We start from the raw sequence: 24,384 nt of genomic DNA on the forward strand, positions 1-24,384 counted from the left end.
ATATATTACAGACTTGTTTGTGAATAAAAAAACTCAAACAGAACTAAGAGACAATATGTTTCTTTTTTTAAAGATGTCAAGCTGTATTTTTTTTCTTTTCATTTAATATTCATTCCATCAAAAGCTTTCATCCAATATCTTCCCGAGATATTTAGCCTGATCAGAATAAGGAATCACTTGTTGTTGGCATACATATATCTGACTTTCTTGTTAGTAGAATCAACATATTGACTCAACTTAGAATAAACTTTGATTCAAAAGGTTTTATTGCGGTTCATATCTGTTTTCAGGTTATCACTTAATTAATTTTCTAACGGTTTTCTGGTTATAATTTATAACTATACGACAACTGTATCAAGGAACAAAAAACCCAGTATCATATCAACAGCGACTAAAAGAGCTCACGGACACTGAGGTCACTAAATCCTAAACGCCAATGCTCTAGTAAGAATATTAGAGTGATGGAAGCCCCGCTAGCTTTTGTGGCAATGTAATAGCTACAGGTCAATAATATTAAAACAATATTAAGATATTAAGTGAACAAGATGGTCGGGGGGTGCGGTCAGCAAAGAAAAAAATACACAAATAAACAAAAAGTTATTTTTTCAGTCAACGTTTTGACCTGAGTTTCAGGTCTTCATCAGGGCTATAAAAATAAAAAAGGTAACAACCATCATTCAGAGAAACATAAAATTGAAAAGAAATAATAAACTAACAAATTTTGAAGTATAACAATGAATTGAATTATAAAAAAAAACAGTTAATTATATCATATCAATGGAAGATGAAATATAAGATTATATTGGCAAGAAGATATGTATAACATAAGATCTATAAGTACTGTTTTAAAAACTGAAAAACAATTTGAATCAATATATTGAACAGTTACCAACCCATTGTATCCTATATTTCATTTTTTCTTTCATATTGATTTTCAGGTTTTTGACACTAATTACATATCTTATCTTATACATATGTTTTTACCTACATAATATTATATTTCATCTTTAATTGTTATCAATCTGCTACTTTCTAATTCCATTTTTTGTTTATTGAAACAACAATTAAACACTTTATGAATTAATTAGAAATTGAATTGATAATAATTAATTAGAAATTTAGTTCTAAAACGAAAAAAAGGACAGAAACAAACATACATAATTTTTTTTTGTAATGAGATGTAGAGAGTTGACCATAGATTTATAAGTAGAGAAGATGGTGGTGGGGGGGGGTGCGGTCAGCAAAGAATCACAAATAAACAAACAATTATTTGTTCCTACCGACGTTTCGGCCTGAGTTTCAGGCCTTCATCATAAAAAAACAAAAGAGGGTAACAACCATCATTCAGTAAAACATAAAATTTAAAAGAAATAATCTACTAACTCATTTCATTATTATTAATCTTTTATTTTGTATTATTCAATTCATTGTTATGTATACTTCCAAATTTGTTAGTAGATTATTTCTTTTAAATTTTATGTTTCTCTGAATGATTGTTGTTACCTCTTTTGATTTTCTTTTGATGAACACTTGAAACACAGGTCGAAACGTCGGCAAGGAATAAATAATTTTTTGTTGATTTGCTTACCGCAACCCCTGACCGGGTATGTATGGTCAACACTCTACATCTCATTACAAAAAAAAAATTATGTATGTTTGTTTTTGTCCTTTTTTGCGTTTTAGAACTAAATTTCTAGTAAATTCATAAAGTGTTTGATTGTTGTTTCAATAAACAGAAAATGGAATTAGAAAGTAGCAGATTGAAAACAATGAAAGATGAAATATAATAATTGTAGGTAAGAACATATGTATAAGATAAGATATGTAATTAGTGTCAAAAAACTGAAAATCAATTTATTTATTTTATTTTTGTTATTTATTTATTGATATTTACAACTGTATATATACATATATACACATCAAGTGAATTTGCTGTAAGTGATATTATGACATCATAAAAACATGTGGAGAATCTACCCATTGATAGAACTCCAAAAATATTTCTAAAGGAGAAGATCTAGAGGGCATCTTCATTTCAGACGCCTAGGAGGATTATTAGGTAATGAAGGAGAAGCCAGGTTAGAAGCAAGTGGATTTAGGTGGTTGAGAAGTTTATTATGGAAGGAATGGTATCTGGATCTGGCCAAATCGGCAACATATGGAACATTGATGTCCTGATGGATGATTTGATTTGTGACAAAGTAAGGAGCATTAAGGATTTTACGAAGGATTTTGGACTGTAAGGATTGGATTCGAGAGGAATTAGATCCTTTAGTGGAGCCACATAGCTCAACTCCATATGTCCAAATAGGCCTTATAGTAGTCATGTAGATCAGTCTTTTGTAATGGATTGAAAGTTTGGACCGTTTGTCTAGTAAATGTTGTAATAGTCGGAATCGACGAGCAGTTTCCTGTCTTTTCAGTCTTGAATGAGGATTCCATGTCAGTCGTTTGTCCAGATTTAGTCCTAAGTAACGGATCTGTTCAACAGGAATAAGTGGGGCTTATTAAAAGATACTGTAGGGCAAGACGAAGGTTTACGACGAAGGGTAAATGTGATTTGGTGGGATTTATTTTAATCCTCCAGTTTTGGCACCATTTTTCGAGGGTGGTGATGTGGGATTGGGATACAATGGAAGGATCATTATTCACTGACAATAGGAATTTCTCATCGGCATACGTGGTGAGAATAGTGTTAGGATGGGTTCGGATGTCAGCTGTAAAATCTGTATAAAGGATAGGACCAAGGATACTACCCTGAGGTATACCAGCAGACTGAGGAAACAGGGATGAATTAGCACTGTTGTGGTTTACATGAAATGACCTGTCGGAGAGATAAGAATGGATAATGATATAATATGTAGGGGGTAGGAATTTACGGATCTTGTATAGCAGTCCTGGGTGCCAGACTCGATCAAAAGCCTGTTCTACATCAAGAAAGACTCGCGAGCAGTACATTCCGCGCTCCAATGAATAAGATAAGTTATGTAATCAGTATCAAAAAACTGAAAAACAATTTGAATCAACATATTGAACGATATGAAAGAATAATGAAATATATGATACAATGGATAGGTAAGGTATATAAGTTACGCATTGTTCAATATGTTGATTAAAATTGTTTTTCAGTTTTCAAACACTACTTACATATTACTATCTTATCGTTATTTGTTTTATTTATATTTATTTATAGCTTCTACATATCTTCTTACCTATATAATATTATACTTCATCTTCAATTGATATCAATTAACTATTTTTTTATAATTCAATTCATTGGTGCACTTCCAATTTTGTTAATTTATTATTTCTTTTAGAGTTTAAATTTTATGTTTCGCCAAATGATGGTTGTTACCTCTTTGGATTTTATTTTGATGAAGACCTGAAACTCAGGTCGAAACGTCGGTAGGAACAAATAATTTTTTGTTCATGTTTTTTCCTGACCGCACCCCCCTTCCACCACCACCATCTTCTCCACTTAATCTATTGTCAACTATCTACACCTCATGACAAAACAGTGTTATGTATGTTTGTTTTTGTCCCTTTTTTGGATTTTAGAACTAAATTTTTATTAAATTCATAAAGTATTTGATTGTTTTTTTAATAAATAGAAAAAATAAAATAACGATGTTACCTGACAGTTCTAATTCGACTACTAATGAGTTATTTCAGCATTTTTTATATTTCATAACTAGTTCTAGACTAAAAATATTTTTGTTTCGAATAAATATACCTATTAAACTGAGTAAAAAGGAACGCATCAAACTTTTCGATGACAGATAAAATATATCTCCACAATACGGGATACACCTAAGGAGTACTCACCCCGAACTGCCTCTTCGGGACAAGGAGGCCAACTTTGACCATCTTCTTGATGGCTGGGTCGGGCGGAGGCGGTAGCGTGGGGGGCGGAGGGGGAGTGGTCGTGACCACCCTAGTGAAGCCCTTGTCCTTGACCCCAATCTTCACCCCGCTCCCCCTCACATTGTTGCCCCCGAGATAGCTGGTCTGTCGCTGGCCTATTCGCACCCCGGACTGGTTCCGCTGCACCCCCCAGCCCTGAGACCCGGAGAGCAGCAACATTAGAACGATAGGAGCTCTCATCCTCTAATCATCGGGATCTGAAACAGAGAAATTTTAAAACTTTACTACAGAAATTTTTAAATAAATAGTTTAGATTTGTTAACGACAAATCTTATAATTAATTTGTGTTTTATTGTAAATAGTATTTAATTAGTATTACAGTTTAATTTAATTATACTTATTTTAGTTATTTGAGATTAAAAATATGAATTTATATTTGTGTGTTATAATTATGTAATAGAGACAGTTGCTGGTCAGAGTTGATAACAGTTGCTAAGACGTCGCCTAGCAACAGGCCGACCATCCATCCGGCTAATTAGTGGCCATGATCGTTCGTAACCAGCTCTGTCTGCGTTCATTTGATGTTATTTATTGAACATTTTTGAGTGTGTTAACTGAAATTATAGTCCTAAACCAGACCTTTCTGCGTTACGACTTGAGTATGAATTCCTACTAATTATTGGCCATGATAGTGTCTAATCAGCCCTATCTGCGTTTATAACGTGTTAGTTTGGCCATTTTTGAGATACATGCATCATGACTGTTACTTGTGAGCAATATAATTGATGAGTACTATTGAGGTGACTAATTTAATTAGAATTAGACTATTGAATACATTACTGAGCCAGCATAGTCGTCGGCCCACTTTTAAAAGAAACGCAGCCCCTATATCTTCCCATCGTCCAATAGTCCTACACTACTGTTACGACCAGAAATATCTTCCACCGACCCATCGGAGTAGATCATCCTTTCTTCAGGAAGGTCACTCTCCTCTTCGTACATTATTTTATATATCAATATTAATTTGTAAATTAGTTTATTTTTTAGTCATAGCTTGTTTGCCTAGTTTTGTTCTGTTTAAGGTTTTTTTTTTGTTTTGTTTTTATTTTACTTTTATTAACCTTTTGTTTATTTTAGTTTAAGTTTTCTTCCGAATGTTTAGATTAACCAAATAAATGTTTATATCCGAACCAGCTAGTTGTTTTTGTTCTTTTAAAGCTTTACAATAAAAAAAAAGTCAATTTGAGGTGGCTTTAACAAGGTTCGTTAAAAAAATTACTGCTCTAATTTTGTAGCATATAATACAAAATATATATCTGTTGGCTTTATTTTAGAAATAAACAATTTGTGAAAGAGCTATTATTATTAACTTCACTAGTACCACTATGTATTTATACTGTTCATTTTTACGCACACTCTTAAGTCCTACCATTCTTTACAATAAGTTTATCTAATATATTTTTCAATTTCTTGAGACTGGTATTTATTTATTTTTTAAATCAATTAGTATCCATGTTGAGCCTCAACACTATTATATCAGCAACAGTCCAATGTTTCGACCGATTCGGCTATCCTCAAGGACAATCTTAAATATAAATTAACATCTCACAACCAATTATTTAAATACGTTTTGCAGGCTATTCTGCCAAAGCCATTAATTTCAAGTCTAATTACCCTATTTTGTCACGTATGACTAAAACAACTAGGCCTTACCAAAGCCAACAACCAACGGGCGTTGATGACCACGCTGTTAAACGCCCTTTCAAAACTAATAAACAAACCCTATTTTGTCACAGTTTCATTAATTTTTAAAACTTTAAATTTTGGATCAACTTAGCACTGTCAACTGTCATACAAACAAACAATATATGATATGACATTTAAATGATAGTTGGTAGTTTAAGTTGATATACAATCAAGAGTTTCAAAAATTAATGAAATGTGACAAAATAGGATATTTGCTCAAGTAATTATTATGGAGAGTGCGGTAGCCACGGGGTAAAGCTCGTGGCTGCTAACTCCAAGGACTTGAGTTCGAATCCAGCTGAGCCGAAAATTGTTTTTTGTTACACTGTAGCCGTGAGTCAACTCCTCTGGGTTCTGGAGCCCTCCTGGGGTCCACCCAGCCTCTTTATTTGGGTAAAAATCTAGCGGTCGAGCGTGGTTCTGACCAAATCACCTCCTTGCACAACCGTTGATTTAGTAATAGTACTTCTTTACAAAGTGCTGAACCCCTGACCCTTCATGTGTTGTAGTGGTACAGATTTTAATTTTTATTTAATTAATTTTACAAATAATCGAGCAGTATTTAACAGTTAGGTAATTAAAAAAACCTTTAATTGCTTTATATCCTAATCTGTAAAGAAAACATAAAACCTTCTGTTGTAATATTTGAACATAAAATAATACCATCAACGCTCTGTAAATCTGGTGTCGAATTATCTCTTAAAACATTTTCCTCCCTGACTGAATTTTCAATTTAATCATCCTCCGAAATTATACTGAAAAGTCGATATCAAATAATGAGACGCGACCTAAGTTCGAACTTTGATCCGTACCAAATTACTTAGTATTCTCAAAGCATTCACATCAGAGCCTATAGAACTAGTTACGAAGTCCTAATTCCCAATTACTTGTTCAGGACAGGTTTTCTGCCCAGTAGTCTAACGGAGTAGCTTCGGAGATCTGGCATTGTTCGCCCGTCATTTGGAGCCAAGTTCCATGGCCAAGAAATGTTCAAACCGTAATTCTTCACTGTTAAGAGCTGATATACTATTGAGATTCAATAAATGCTATATTTTTTTGGATTTAATAACTTAACTGTTCAAATATTCAGTAACGACGACTTATCTTAATTTAACAATAATACTTCCATTAACCATTAAAAATATTTCTGATCATTAAATGCATACAGCATGAAAAGTACAGACCGTTAATACATTTAAACTGATCCGATTATTTCGACCGTTACCTTCATCTTGGCATACTTATACGTTTGTTGATTAATTATTAATACATGATTATTATACAGAGAAATGGGAAACCAAATTTATGAACAAAAAATCTGGATCTTTTATAAAATTCTCATCGTTTGTTGAGAGATACCATTTGAATCTTATACTAAGACAATGCACTTAGTGAAGAAGAATGGCGAGAGTTAATCAGATGATGGAAAAACCATGTACAATGTATATTAATATCTAAATAGCATAAATTAAGGATACTGAGGAACATTATTTATGCTTGATTTTAGATCATTGTTATTCAATATAAGAAGTATTATGCGCTTTTCAATAATCGTCGGCCTTCTGTCCACTGGAAGTGACAAACTACAAAATTAACAAGCTACATCTAGCGATATTTTGGTAGTACAAGAAACTACACCCAGCGATATTTGGCTACAACACGTTATCAGGTATCAGGATTTACTTTTCTTCATCCTTCCAGCTACGACAGGACATTTGGTATTTCACTTCATCTTTTTGGGCTTATATTTTAACGAACTGTGGCCCGTTATTACCCTCCTTACTTCTTACGTGATACGAATGATATATTTCATAATGACTAATAAATATTGTTCCCATTCATGTATCACATGCTTAAATAGAATACCAATGATAGATGGTTACATCAGACGAGGTTAGGAGAGGGTTTATTCTAAGCAGAGTGGAAGGGTTGTGTTTTCATTTAACGATACTACTACGAAATATAAGTCAATCCACCAAGGATAGAATCGAACCGGCGCGACTTTAGAAACGAGGTTGCTAAGGTTATGTCTCAAATTCCTCAGTTTTTTAAAAATTTAGTTATACATCATCAGAAATTATAGAAACGGAAATTATTATTTTATATCTTAATAGTTGATTATGGGGGGTATAGTCTTTGTTATTATAAAAGAAAAAGAAAAAGAAAATAAATAGATAATAATAATGCTTCTTTATAAAAGAGGAAAGTAAAATTAATAACAAAAAATAATGATATTGGTACACTTAAATAAAACAAACAATAGCCCTCTAATAGTAAAAAGAAACAAGTTATTTTGAAAAAGGGATGAGAGAAGAAAAGAGAAAAAAAAATGAATAAATAAAATTAGTAACAATAATAAGTAAAATAGAGGTAGTGTGACTATGAATTAATTTTATATCTATTAAAATTTATAACAGAGTGTCCTGCAGCAGCCTGGGCTTCAGTCTTCGGGTTGAGGTTGGGTTTCCCAGGTTGAAGGTCACTGCTCCTTTAACTCTCGGCAACTGAGAGTGGAGCTTTATGAACCGTTTATTTTTTATGTAATCCTCTATTGACTCCATGTGTAATTTGCGATGCAATAGTCTATTTATTATGAACCAAGGAGCATTAACCGCGATTCTTAGGACTTTGTTTTGAAGAGATTGTTGTTTTTTCCTTTTCGTAAAGGACGCCGTTCCTCAGACTTTACAGCCATACATCAGCAGTGGCCTGAGAATTGTTTTAAATACAAAAACAGTTGTTTCTGGTTTTAGTTTGAAATTTCTGTTTAGGATAGCATATAGCATTGCTAACCTTGCATAGGTTTGAGTTAAATTGAAACAAGGAATAATGAATCACAATATTACTACTCTAACATTGTAATTGCAACAGGATTGTAGTGTAGTTAGTGATTTTCATATTATTTTGTCACAAGTTTGTATTTTTTACTACACAACTGTCAGTTAAAATGCCACGAGCGACATGAGGGAGAGCAGTACCCAGTGATATAAAATATCGGACGAGAAAATTCCTCATCTAGAAGCTTTCCAGTCATCTACAGACGCTAGCAGGCATTAATAGTAATGACAATGGCATTTATTGGAGTGTTAGAGTGCTCATTAAATATGGAATCGTTTGGAGTTGTTCCGCATATGTTTATTAACAGTTAGCATGTAAAGATTAATATGTAAAGTTATGCTTTTGACAAGTATTTTTTTCTAAGCCCCAAGAGTGAGTGGGAACAAGCACAAGTAACTTTAAATAAAATCTTCTGTTAATTGACATTGATAATTTCGAATTTTGCAATATAGTTGTGCGCAGGTTTATATTTAGACTCATGTATTGCAATTAAATGAAATCGTTCTAACCAGCTCTGGTATTAGTTACTGTTGGTGGTGCTGTTAAAGTCAGGATCATAATATGAGATACTGTTGTTTATATATCAAGTGATACGAAAAATGAAGTGATGGGCTATTCCTATCCTTGCAATTAGTCAATTTCTGGTACATGTTTGAATTTTAGTATTAGTCAGGTATCAAACATTAATTTCAAAATACCAATTAGCCGACCTCTGGTAGCATGTCATATTACGTTGTTCAAGTTTGCGCTATTGATCAATATATCAATTATCTGTTAAGGCATACAATTAACGAGGTCCATTGAGGTGCTTGTGCACGCATAGGTCGTAAATTAATTACCCACCATATCATTAGGTATGATGCATAGCATTTAAGACTTGGGTGATAATAATTCTAAAGTTACTCAATCTCCATCAAATAGTTTTAATGGTCTAAGTTCATCCACAGCGTCATTAGAGTATGCTCTCATGCGGCTAATATTTACAACCAAGCAAACAACTACCAAACTCATGACTCCTTAATTGTAAACGTTTACTAGATAACATTCAATCGTAAATCATTAAAATTTCAGAAGAACCATTGAATTCATTTTTAGATTAGATGGAATTACTAGAAAAACTTATTGGTAAAAAATTAGCAAAATCTAATCCTTGATCTCAACAAACATATGTGTCTTAAAAAATAAAATAAAATTGTTCATTAAATAAGTTTAACAATACAGATCTACAAATAAAAATTGTATTTGGTAATTTTATAATATAAAATAAAAATGATAATATAAAAATTATGATATATATAGTTTTCTGATATGTCAAAAAATAAACTCCGTTTTCAATCTCCGGATTTTTGGTGAACCCATGGTTTATAATGCTATTTTTACAACACAAAAACTATAAAAAAGTGGGTAGCTTCTAGGGTACTAACCTGAGCACCTTAAATTTTCCATGGTACTAAAGGGTGTTAAAATATATCAAACTGTTCAATTGGGGCGGGTCTATTTGAATTATAATACATGTTTAATTTATTTTTATCAAGAAAAAACTGCCTTTTCAATGATGCAAAATTGTTTTTATTCGATTATATTATTCTCAATAACAAACAAATTAACTCTCTTCTGCAAGTGAATTTTTTTTGACTGTTTCTTCTCGTTAATGATTTCGATATAAAATTTCCTTACGTCGTCTAGAAAATACCCTTCAAGATAGAGGGAAAATTATAAAATGAGTCCAGATATAAAAATATCTGTAATAGCAGTCAAGTACAAAAAGTAAAGAAAAATATATTAAAACTAAATTGCTATAAAATCCAACTTGTGTCTACTCTGACTAAATTAAAATGTTTTTTATCATTGAAATAGGAGATTTCTTTCTTTTTAGGTGCTGACAATAAAATATACATGTGCTGGATTTGAAGGAAATTAAACGCCACTGAAATATATTTAAATAATAATAACAATTTATTCAATGTATTATATCTCAAATGTCGACTATCCTACTAGAATCTTTTTTATACCAGTTGGTAAATTTTAACGTCCTTTAGATACCATAAAAATATCAAGTTGATGAGCTGAGTACTCTATGCTATATGAATGATTATTTTTATTTTTATTACATATCATGGATTTGCCAAACCTCTGCCCGTAATGGAAGAAAATGGAAATCATTTTCCATTTAAACACATCTAAATTATTGGTCAAAATCTTTAAAAGTTACTTTTTATTGTCGTGTATAATTCATGTTTAAACTTCTTTAATTTATTTAAAATAATTTCAAACCTAATGTGGGAAATAGTAACATTTCGTTAGTATACTACATCCTAAAAAAAAAAGCCATACCTGATTAGTCATTTTTTCCCATAGAACCCTATTATCTTTTCTCAAAATGTCATCTCTAAAAAAATTATTCTTTTTTGACCGATTTCTAATGGGAACATAATTAAAAATATTTCTAAGTTAATGATTATTTGTTTAAGAACAACAAAATAAGCCAATAATAAAATTTTAATGCATGATAATTGCATATTAAAAGATAAGCTGAACTCCTGAAAAGATTGTCTTTGTTTAAGCGACCCTCTTCCCAAGTCGATGGTCCTTGTTTTCTGCGAGACAGCTTAATGGCACGATTATTATGGCTTTTGTTCAAGTTGTTTTTAGTTGGAAAACACTGCCCACTTCAAGTCCTTTATAACGTGTAATAACAAACAGAATTCAAGGTTAAGAATCTATGTTCTGAGTCGTGGGAGGATGACTGCATTCAGTTGAAGTATTACTTAAGAAATTACTTGTAATTGTAAGTATTACTTGCTTCCGATGCAGATGAAGAAGAAGCATTGGAATTATGATATGCGTGTGGTCTTCAAGGCCTTTTCGTGATGAAAAAAAACAAAACATAAAATAAAAAATAACCAAACAAAATAAAATTTAATTAAAACGTGTGATAAAAAATAATAATTTAAAATTTTGAGATAAAATAAAACCATCATAAAAACAAAATAATAAGAGTTTGCTATAACAAATAATACTTATAAAAAAGATGTAATTTGATTGTTTTTAATTTATTAACAATAAAATTAAGCTATTTAAAATATAAAAATAATAAGACATTGGAAAATAAAAAAAAATAAATTAAAATTTATGATGAAATAAAAATGCAAAACTTTTTTTCATTATAAATCTTATTTTAAAAATAAGACACAATGAAAAAAAATAGGTTAAATGAATCCAATGAAATCCTAGTCAAAAAGAGGTAACTTTTATATTTGTATTGCTCAAACCAATGCAAAATCGTTCTTTAGCGAATTTCTTTAATATAATGGAACTTTTTATTTTAGTACACATTAACTAGAGGTTTTTATGGATCCAAAAAATTTCCTTACAGAAAGATATCCTTAAGGGTATTGTTATGATTCAAATGTAACAGTCTGCCTATCTCAACTTTTTTTTGGGAGGTGAAATGAGATTTTATACTTAGGCCAGTTTCTAGGTAGAATTTTTTTTATTTATTTTCTTTGATATGTTGTTTTTATTTTAATATGCGATGATGGTGCTTATTATCAGTTATTTAACTATCATTTTGGATACTGTCAGAAATTATGGGCTTGTAATAATTATTAAATTGGTCAATTTTCTCGATTAGACGTTGTTTTATTTATATATTTTATATCTTTGCAAAGAGCGGGGTCTTCAGGTACATTCCCGGATTCCCTAATCTGTAACCATATAATATTTGAGTTTATTGTTTAAAGTATTTTTAATACGATTCTAAGCATTTTTCACTACACTGTATTCATGAAAATTAATTTTTTCTTAAGTAATACTTCAACTGAATGCAGTCATCCTCCCACGACTCAGAACATAGATTCTTAACCTTGAATTCTGTTTGTTATTACACGTTATAAAGGACTTGAAGTGGGCAGTGTTTTCCAACTAAAAACAACTTGAACAAAAGCCATAATAATCGTGCCATTAAGCTGTCTCGCAGAAAACAAGGACCATCAGGAGTTCAGCTTATCTTTTTATTTTTTAATATGCAATTATCATGCATTAAAATTTTATTATTGGCTTATTTTGTTGTTCTTAAACAAATAATCATTAACTTAGAAATATTTTTAATTATGTTCCCATTAGAAATCGGTCAAAAAAGAATAATTGTTTTAGAGATGACATTTTGAGAAAAGATAATAGGGTTCTATGGGAAAAAATGACTAATCAGGTATGGCTTTTTTTTTTAGGATGTAGTATACTAACGAAATGTTACTATTTCCCACATTAGGTTTGAAATTATTTTAAATAAATTAAAGAAGTTTAAACATGAATTATACACGACAATAAAAAGTAACTTTTAAAGATTTCGACCAATAATTTAGATGTGTTTAAATGGAAAATGATTTCCATTTTCTTCCATTACGGACAGAGGTTTGGCAAATCCATGATATGTAATAAAAATAAAAATAATCATTCATATAGCATAGAGTACTCAGCTCATCAACTTGATATTTTTATGGTATCTAAAGGACGTTAAAATTTACCAACTGGTATAAAAAAGATTCTAGTAGGATAGACGAAATTTGAGATATAATACATTGAATAAATTGTTATTATTATTTAAATATATTTCAGTGGCGTTTAATTTCCTTCAAATCCAGCACATGTATATTTTATTGTCAGCACCTAAAAAGAAAGAAATCTCCTATTTCAATGATAAAAAACATTTTAATTTAGTCAGAGTAGACACAAGTTGGATTTTATAGCAATTTAGTTTTAATATATTTTTCTTTACTTTTTGTACTTGACTGCTATTACAGATATTTTTATATCTGGACTCATTTTATAATTTCCCCTCTATCTTGAAGGGTATTTTCTAGACGACGTAAGGAAATTTTATATCGAAATCATTAACGAGAAGAAACAGTTAAAAAAAATTCACTTGCAGAAGAGAGTTAATTTGTTTGTTATTGAGAATAATATAATCGAATAAAAACAATTTTGCATCATTGAAAAGGGAGTTTTTTCTTGATAAAAATAAATTAAACATGTATTTAAAATTCAAATGGGAGAAGATATAAGATCCCATATGTCCCTCATGAGCTCTGCGTGTCTACGTTTTCTCTCCTCAGACCTTTTTTTTCTTTTTTGATCCCCCTCCCTTGCCATTTCTGGCATACGGAGTACGGGAGCAGTGGGGTAGTGCGCTGGGGTTTGCGCATGCCACTGCTCCCAAAGATCTTCAATTCTTTTTTTTTTTTTTTATTCTTTTATTAAATATTTTACTGTGGTGCAGTCCAGCACTAGATTTAGAGCCTTAGTGCACCTTGTCCACTGCATCCGTTCTGTAGGTCCTCCTGGTGCGCATCCATCTGGGTACCTCCTACAGTTACCAGGCTGCTCCAGCCCTCCTCTATCATAATTCTCTTCTTCCATCAAACAGGGAGAGTCCGACTCGGCGATGGCGAAACGGAAGTCTTTTTCAACAACCTGGCTCCTTAGTATCCTTCCATGGCGGAGCAATCTACTATTACTTGTTCTGCTGTTTCAGGAACTCCGCACGTGCGGCACCGGGGGTCGATGTTCTTTCCACAGCTCTGCTGCTTTCCCCGAAACCCCCCAGACCATGCAAGACCCTTTTTGGAGGGCTTCTTTCCCAAAAGAACCTTCACTCCCTTGAGCGTCCTTCTGTACTCATCTCTGTCCAAACAATCCCGGTCCATCAGCCCCACTTGTTCCATATTATCCCTAACTTGTTTGAAATATTCTGTTGAATTTTTTTGACAGTGGATTCATTGAAAAATTCCATGGTTTTGTCTTTCAGGTTTCATCCTAATCATGTGTCCATGAGAACCTCAGGATTCCAACCTAGCGTTAGTCTCTAGGTGTGTTGTTTCCTTACAGATTTCTTGATTCGACCTCAACCTATATCCTTTAGGTATTCTCTTAGGTCCGTAAATCCTTCTGGGAATTTTCATTCTATTTCCAGAAGCCCCTTTTATTTTATGCTATAATAAGTTTTAATATGGATTTTTTATTTTATCATTAATGAAGCTTTTTTATTCATTTCCTATTGAAACATACAAATTACCTCTTATTTAAGAGGTTAACAAAGCATCTCATTATTATTCATTTGAGTTTATCTCAATTCAATAGTTCAATTTTATTTTTTATTGCATACAAATTATAAATTATCTCTTTTATATAATTGGATACAGAACCATTTTGTTGTAATTTTATGCTTCAGTATCCTATCATTTTTTATTTCGTTCTGTAATTTCAACTGACTCTGTTCCATTTTTATAAAAATTTTAATTTACTTTAGTTTTTGTTTTATTATAATTTTCTGAATTTTTCTTATTATATCATTTATTATTATTATTTTTTTATAATTTATCAAACTAAAATAAATAATTTTTTTTCTATAATTTTAATTTTGTTTAGTTATTTAACGAATTTTGTCATTAATTCGATGACTAAAAATATATTGTTATATACTATTAATGGAATCACAAGGAAATTTTTATTCTGATTAATAAGAGAAATAAAGTAAATACAGCTTGATGTCCCAACAAGAAATAACTGTGAATTGTACTAGAGATATTACTGACCAAGCATTGACCGCAACTGTAGCAGAGGCATTTATCAGCTGTAGGAGGCGTATCACCACTGCTGAATGTTAAATAGAGACCAAACGGCCGTATTTCAGAAACGGAAAACATCTGTCCTCTTGGAAACAATGGAAGGAATTAGCTGATGCAAATGTATTCGCCCTGGTGGCGGTATTACCATTGCTATAGGTCATGCCTACAGCACTTCCTCCTTAGTACTCAGGTATCCGTACAGCTGTCCATTGAATCTGTTAGGGCCCGTCTTTGAATGTCGCTGTTAGTGTTCCATCTTATAGTCCACTAACTACGGGGTAAGGAAGCAATAAACTAGAATTTAACATTCATAACTCCAAAGAATAAACTGACAAGAAAAGGGTCCCAAATGTGTCCTTTCTTTTATCTTGATCTCCGAGTTGAAAAAATAGACACACTTTAATATTACATACTCATGCGCTCAATGAAAAAAATAGGAAAGTTTGCATTTGCAAAACACGTTTTATTCCATATCTTTGGTTCTGTAGGGGATATAAATATGAATTTGAGGACACAATGTCTTCATTTTCATCCGAAAAAAAAGTAAGCCTTCATAATATTCAATAATTAAGCTTGGTAACAATACTAAAACTATCAAAAACTCAACCAAAATCGTTGTAATGAGAAATAAAACCTCGTTTTTCTCAGAAATCGAGCTCAGCTTTGGATTCTTTACCTTAAATAGCATATTCCTGATTCTTATGAAAATCAATAAACGTATGTAAAATATATACTAATAATATTCCTACATAAAGTTACCCTTACGACGTTTTAAAGTTTCAAAATATTTTTTTTTTTAATTGTCATTCAAGTACATTTACCTATATGAAGCATGAACTTAAAATAATACATTACTGGCGAGTAGAACTATCTTTGAAAAAAGTTACTTGTATTGAGCCATTGTAGACCTCCATCGAGGTATTTACAAAATAAACAGTACGCTTATTTCCTATTTTAAGTGTAAAATAGACGAGCTTAAAATTTGCATCATATGAAACAGTATAATAATAAAAAAAAGAAATGAAAATTTTTCTAGTTAAATCGCGAAAACCTTAACTAATATATTTATTTTTTAAATATGATTTTAGTATGTTATTCTGGTCCAAATACAAATTTCATAAGTTTATTTGATCCAAGATCGTTGTTTTATTAATTCTTTTTTCTGTTTTCAGCTCCATAGTACATTATTTGCAGCTTACAGTGCAATTACTACAACCCTGTTTGTCTACCCCAGCCAGGACCGAGTTAACGGTTTTAACGGTTAATCCGGAGTATGTGAGATGAAAAACTTGTAAAAAATAATCTTTAGATAGACGATTTAAATGAAGAGTATTAGCCATCTCCAAGTTTTTAACAATAATATTGCCACAGGCAATTTTTTTTTATTTTACCGAATATAGTGTTTTTTCAACACTTCATATATTTTCTTAATAATAATAAAATGATAGTCTTTATTACATATATACATTTATACTACCATTATTTACATTTATATTTACATCTACCTTTTCTTTAAACTGCCGGTTAATTGCTAGAAAAGGGCCGGAGGTTAATTAATAAGAATCAATATGATATCCATAATCACAGTTAGCATCATGAATATACAAGACCAGAAGTAATTGAATGCATTATTACGTAAATATCAATGAGTTGTACCCACTGCTGCGAACACCCGTATTGTCTAATAGGCAGGGTAGAGTAATAAATTAATAAATAATAATACATAAATATCAAAATACTTTAAATAATCAGATACTATGAGTGGAGAATTAATAAATTACTACATTGACATAGTCGATATATTTTTTGTTTATTGGCTCTTAAAGACAGGCGTAGGCTCTAAATATTATAAATGGTAAATAGTGTATACATCAACTACCTTTTGACTATTTTAAAATATATCCGTTTCCGAAAATAAGCTATTTGAAAAAATAATTGTAGTTGAAAAAATTGCAGAAATAGAGAAAGATTATGAAAGTATTATACAATACAATTGAATCCGTAGAGTACAAAAATATCGAATTAAATAGAGAGAAACACCTAGTAGATTTTCCGATACAATCCGTACATACGGCATCGCAACGCTGTTTTAATGAATTTCTGCCTGAAATGGATTCAGGTGATGTATGTTATCTCCTACCAGTTTGGTTTGGCAATTGCAACCAGAGGCTGCAATATATTAACAACAGTTGGAGCAATTCCAAACAATTCGTGTTAATGTAGTGAGCGTTTGAGTGTTAATAGTTAGATAACAGAACAATCTCTGTGGTTTTGTTTGTATAAAGTGAAAATTAGTAAGGCTGTTTGGGAGAAAACAGGATTGTGATATACCTAGTACAGCAATGTCTGTACGTTTATGATTGCTAAGAATATCATTTACCGTATTATTAAAAATTTGTTGAATTAACCTGTATTTGCTTTTGAATTTTTACACGATGTTTTAAATAGAAATTGGATTTAAAATTTTTAGTTATGGGTGAGGAGGTTATTTCATTAACTAAGGAAATTCCAATTTAGAGTAATGATCTAGTGCTATCAATAATAAACTCATTGTTGACAAATACTAAAAAAAGAAAAAAAACTAATCTCAATAAGCAAATTACATTTCCGCTCTAATTTCCAATTTTATTTTCGTTTTGTTTGGTCACTTGTTTTTTCCTCTGTATGTACCCCAGGTAGGAGGGAAACTACTTCGTTCTAACATCAAGCTATGGTATCTTTCATTTAGCCTGTTAAGTATATTTGAACCGACGACCTTAAGAGATAACACTCCCTGTATTATAACTATAACCAAATGCTTCGAAGATATTTTTGTTAATTAAAAATTTATGAAAAATGCAAACAATAAAGTGATTTGAGCCTAAAAACAAAACTATAATTTGAACTTATATTTATATTTTCCTATAAAGTAATGGACTATACCTGCTCTTCGGGGGCAAAGAATATAGGCATTCTAATAAAGAAAATACTAAAAAGTGGCTAGTGGACAGACCCGCGAAGGAGCTAGAGTGGGAGCGGGATGTTTGATGGTCCCAACTCTGCTCTGAATACGAAATTGTGGGAAGGGGAGGTCATGTATCTAAATGTAAGAAGATAAGGAAGTTCGTCAAGACATAGCACGAGGGGAAGGTTTATGACGGTCGTGAAAATTTTACTATTTAAATACTCAGAAATAGTAAAGTTTTCACGGTCGTTTTTTTTTTTTTTTAAATTAGTTTAAAATGTTGTTCATTTTGTTTTATATTGTCGTATTGTATATAATATATTTCTAAAAATATTGTACTCTAATCCAAGTAACTATCCAAACCTCTATTACTGTTAATCTGAATTTTATCGGTGCCGTATATCAAGATGGTGTCGGAAAAATTATGTCAAACTCCAATAAGTCCATTTAATTACACATGCGTAATGGAGTCAAGTGTTTTAACTGACACCCATATATTCCTAAGTTGATTACATTTTTTTTAAATTGATCCTCAACCAAAGCAAAGAAAATAATTTTCTGTATTAGCCTATATGTATTTAAAAAATCGCTAGTTATGTCGATTTTATTCTCAAGCGACTAACAATATATTTCATTGTGTAGGTTATGAAAATCTGCAATAAAAACATAATTTCCATAAAATATAACTTTCAGAAAATTTAACATACTTTTATGAAAAAGAAAAGAAGATAACTTCAGTTCATCTTTGTTTCAAGCTCTGATGAAGCCCTGGAATGTGGAGCGAAATGTCGGTTAACATTAAATAGTATTCATTTACTATTTTGATACTTTTATTAACCACCAACCAGACTATTTTCTTCCAATCTAATTCATGCGGTCAATTATCTTCTTCCAAAAAAAAATAAAATAAATAAAAATTAGTGAGGAGCATAACCTTTATTTTTAGCCCACGTTTTTATATATAGTTTTTAAAAATAGATTAATGTTCTTAAATTATTTTATTCTTAAATAATTTATATAAAGGTATAATGCCTAAATAATATTGATCTAATTTTTTTTTTCTTTGACCATCGGTAAAAAATCATTATAATATTAAAATAATGGTTTTAAAGGCTGGAATAAATTATTTTAAAGGCTGATACATTGGAAATTAAATAAAGATGACTGTTAAATACTGTCGAATCAATATCGAAGTTATTTTTTTATTGTTGTAGAAATTTAAGCTGAAATAGATGAAAAAGATAATACAGAAACTTACAGTAACTTATAGTATTAATCATGTCTGGGGTTTTTATTTATGTGTGACTTGATATTGTGAATTAAAAATATTTATTAACAATTTTAAAAAGAGAAATTTTAATATAATATAGTAATGTCTCAGCTACTTGTTTTTTTAATGTTATTACATATTTATATAATTTTTAGGAGTTTTTAAAAATATTTAATAATGTTGTTAGATGTGTCGTTCATTTCTGATTTACATACAAACATACGTTTCCTAAATATGACTGAATAATTACGGTTTTAGTAAAGATTATTTCCATTATAACTTATATCTGATGAATGCACAGTTATTAAAAATTTTATTTGATCGAGATAATTAGCAGAACATCAGAAGATCTTCTCGTAACAGCTCAAAGAGTAATTAGAGAGGATATAGAACTTGGAGAAGCAGTCGAGAGGAATTCAGTACCTAAGGCGACTTTGAAACAGCTCATGGCGGAAAGTTCAAGGGAAATAAAAAACTTAGCAAAGTCTGTGCTCATAAAGAATAGAAATTCAAAGTTACTTATGAAAGATTCAATCAAATAGCCTAAAAAAGCTTCTTTATTTTCTCTATTATGGTATCTACGGCCAGAACTACATTTAAAAGAAAAGCAATACAAATACTTTCTAATTTATTTGTATTTTTAAAAAAATTATAATCAATAGTAATTACCTCCATTACAATTTATTGATTTTTATGATAATTCTTTGGATTTTTTTATACGTTTTACTGAAGTCTAATAGACCCAATCTAAAATCTCCAAACTCAAAATAAATATACTAATTTTAAAAATTTGATTGTTTTCAAATCTATATTAAGAACCATAATGGTTTTGTTATCTTTGATTGTTGTCCACGGTTAAGGAGAGATTGTTTGACTGAGATGTCAATGTTTTCTTTTATTGAAATTGAACATGTTCTTTTCCTTGAACAATATTGAAAGTTGTAATTAATATTTGAGATGTATTTATTAAATACATCAATAATAGACAATAAATTATCCAAAAAGAGCAAATCAATTTGTTAGAAAAATTCTCTTGTTGTATATTTATTCCAATTTTAATTTATTTAGTTCAAGGTAATTCACTAATATGATTTAACTTAATACAACATATTGAACAGCAAAATTCTACTAGGACTGGATTTGAATTCCCTCTTCTTTTCCCCTCCCCTAAGAGGAGGAATTAATAATTAAATAATATTTTTTCCGATAGATATTTTATTAGTAAAAAACTTTATAAATTTAATAATCTTGCTTTATTGGATATAATCTGTCCCTTAACGGATGTCAAATTAATCACAGTCCATCCAGGGAATAAAAAATTTCAATATAGCTTAAGAAGTGCTTTTATTGAAAAAACAGTTATTTTTTTTATTACCTGACAAATTATAAAAACTTCAGACATAAGTACTATGTTTTATATCCTTTAAAGTTTTTATTTGTGAATAAAAATAGCATGGACGAATAAAGGTATAACTCTGAAGTAAAAATATTAGAAGAAAGTAATTTTTATCTTTACTGTCGCTCCAGTCTGAAGTTTATCAATTCAGTTGAGAACGATTAGTCTACTATCCACTTGACATTATCGGTACAAGCAGGAGCTCTACAAACATCTCTAGACTTCCGACCACTTGGACGGACCCAGATCGCTTCAATAGAGTTAACCCAAATGGATCTTTAGCCCTTTCCTCTCCGCATAGCTTCGAGATGGTATTTATAACAACTTGTCGAGCAAATTGATTATCTATCACTTCTAGTTAAATGTATATGTCCTGTCCTTGGAAATTTCTGATATCGTTGAGTTAATTCTATTCAAATTAACATAGAAGTAATTTAAAAATGTCTTGCCCAATACATTTTTACCATGATATGGACCACTAGTGAAAAAAAAATTAATGAAACCTTATGGCGCATTAAACAGCTGTTGTCTGAGTTAGTCATTGTGTCCTCCAATAGAAATTTATTAAAATCCGTTTTTACATTTAATTTTTACATTTTTTTTTTTTAAAACAGTCATCTTACCTGGTTAGATTCGGATCTGCAGACTATTTCGGCAATGACTTCACTAAACCTTTCTCTTTTTTTTTTTAATCATTAAACGGTATATTACAGGATATTTCAAAACATGACTAAATATTCTTTGAGCACTTTGAGAACTGATTTTCAACGAGATTGGTTTGTCATTTTTAATTTTTAAAATTAATGTGCATTCACTTGTAATTGTATATAAATTATTATGTAATCAGTTTATGATATATCTACAATATATTTATTTATAAATATCATATTTGTATTTTTCCCTTTTAACTTTTATTTTCCTTCTTTTTTTTTTAGTACTGTTGTAATCATTTACATTTTCTTCCTCTACATATTTTATGAATGAATACTACGAATAAACTAATATTCATTACCCTTAATTGTGGCAATTATTTAATCAGATCTAAATTTTTAAATTTAAGGTGTTAAGTTTTTAGTTTTTTGAAAAAAAAAAAATTCAATATATCTAAATTCAAAACTAAAAAATGAATATTGTTTAAATCAAGTGAATCACAAATCATTCCTATTTTCTTGCGAATTTCGACACATACATTCCATCACGATCCCATAAATATCATAATACAATTAAACGATACAAATTAAACTAATGGTTCGGGCCATTAGACTATTAAAAAACAAACAGAAATGCTATAGCGACAAAAACCTGGAATCCGTAGTTAATTTCTCAGTGCACTGGCCGTGCAGAAGGAATAGGAGTCGTGGATTAACTTCCCCCAACCGATCCTATTAGTGCCAGCTCGTCTCTTCTCTTTTATTTTATTTGCACTGTCCTTTTTCTTTTATCCTTTGACTTCGTCTTAGTTCTTATTACGTTGTCTTGGAACCTGGTTTTACGACTAATTGAAAATTCATGAATAACGTGGAGGGTTTTCTTTTTACTACCATTCTATGTCGGTTTATTGTGTAAGTGTAATCCTATTATTCTGAAAGTCATTTATGATATACTCCTATATAAGCAAAATGTTGTTAAAATATTAAATATTTAAAAAAAATTAATGCTTTTATTTAGATAAATCGTTAAATATATTTATATGAATAAATTATAATCCTACATTTTACCATACTGAAAGGATTGCCAACAAAACTAGGTACTGTCGGCACCTAAAATATTTCTTCACAAATTTAGACAGCCAAAGAATTAAATGGCTGTCATAGTGAATTAAGATAGCTGTACATTTGCCTGTTTTATTTTTACAATTAACATCACCTGTCTAAACCACATTCACCTCTTTTATAGTCAGCCTTCTAACCGCGTTATGTGTATGTGTATAGGGCATGTGCCTTGAATTAGTGCATTAGTATATCCGATTATGTTACAGTTAAATCTTTTTAGTGAGTATAGATGAATGTCTTTTTCTGCTAACCATGTAGAGCAGCAGTTCTTAATGTGGATACCGCGCCATCCTATGGTGCTCCAAATGTGTACCAGTGATGCAACAAGCGAAAGCCACTTGCTTAAAACATTTAAAAAAAATAAATAAAAATATACAGTGCATTGCAGCATTTGTTTTGCACTGTTTCTCCCTACATATTCAATTGCTTAAATAGTGATTGTACCGATATTTTTTTATCTCAAAAAGGGTGCCCTAAAACTTTTAGAAACCACTGATGTAGAGTATGTCCATAAAGTGATGCTATATGTTTACTCAGTGCAAGATTACAATGATTGCTGCCCAAAAAGTTTTTCCGAGAACAATTTGAAGTTTGTGAACGTGGGTATTGTTGGTTGTCCCGTAGATTACTGAAGTGGATACATTAATACTCTTGGGTAGTTAAATTTTTTAACACCTTGCAAAAAGTAAGTACAGTAATGTTAGTCTAAAAGATTTTCTTTTATTAAAATTCGGGATGAATATTAACTAAAATAATTTTAACGTCAGAGTTGGAATTTGCCCTGACTTAATAAAATTGTTTAAAAAAATCACTAGTTATTTATTACGTTAGTAGGATTTTGATATGACTGGAAATTGTCTGCGCATGTTACTGTTTTGTAGCTAATATGAATATTGTGTGTATAAATAATATACCGCAGTGGGCCGATTATTGATCCTTGAGGTATTCTTGCTAGTTGGTAGAATTTTCGTGAAAAGTTCTTGTCATTAGATTTTAAGGACAAAAAGTGGTCCATAGCAAATGGATTTCTTGATTGTTCAGTTGATGAATAAACTAGTCTTTAAAAAGTTCTTGCATTGGTGGACATAATCTGAATAAAAGGGAAGATAAAAGATAGGATAGATCCCGTCGATGCCAGCTAGATTATTTGAAAAGAGCTCAGGTTTTTTCATATCTGAAACAGCAGGAATCATTTTCATTTCGCTCATATTATGATACACCATTTCTGAAAGCTTTTTGATGCGCCTGTGTAGGCTTCTATCTCTATCTGAAAGATTTTTGATTTGATGTAACATTTTAAATCCACCATTCAAATGGTATAATTCCATTATCCCCCGTTCATCAAATAGATGTTAAACTCGGCCATCTGTAACTAATTCTTTAATGGACGATTCCTGGATTAAATAATTCATAATAAAGGAATAAATCGTTAATTTGCCAACTTGATATTTTAAATAAAGTAAAAAAAAAAAAAGGATTAATGTTACATACAGAATACTACACCATGATCTACATTTCCCTTTTGTCCTGGATCTCATACCAACCAAATTCTCAAAATTCCATATAAACCTTTCCAACCATCTTAATCCTTTGGTTCAAACCTAATCTAGTTCCACCCTTCCCTACAATTGGACAATTGGAGTTCTGGCAATGGTCAGATTCTCCACTCAAGTTGAGTGCGGCTTTAGCGCACTTGCTCAGCCTTCACTGGCTCTTACCAGTGATATGGCGAGAGGGATGCGCTGGGATCTTTTGAGCTCTGCTCTACCCCCTCACACGTGGGGGATAGAGTGGGCTCAGGGATCCTCAGGTCGATTGTGTAAATATTGTAGATATTATTTTATCATTATGTTATTTTATTTATTTATTTTTTATACAGATAGTTTGATTATGTTCATCTTGTCTATTCTTTTGTTTGTATATATTTT

General features: G+C 30.8%; 1 protein-coding gene across 2 annotated transcripts in view; it reads right to left on the reverse strand.

The window, feature by feature from the left end:
- The window catches only part of Nmdar2 (NMDA receptor 2), a gene marked incomplete at its 5' end in the record, with an annotated part of 971,135 nt that overhangs the window by 536,884 nt on the left and 409,867 nt on the right, over positions 1-24,384 (reverse strand). For both annotated transcript variants that reach the window (XM_067045541.1, XM_067045540.1), the window contains 1 exon segment: positions 3,826-4,121. In XM_067045541.1, the coding sequence (XP_066901642.1) occupies positions 3,826-4,104 (279 nt within the window).

The sequence above is a fragment of the Halyomorpha halys genome, unplaced genomic scaffold, assembly GCF_000696795.3.
Source record: "Halyomorpha halys isolate HHAL.00 unplaced genomic scaffold, Hhal_1.1 Scaffold121.1, whole genome shotgun sequence".
Classification (NCBI taxonomy): Eukaryota; Metazoa; Arthropoda; class Insecta; order Hemiptera; family Pentatomidae; genus Halyomorpha; species Halyomorpha halys.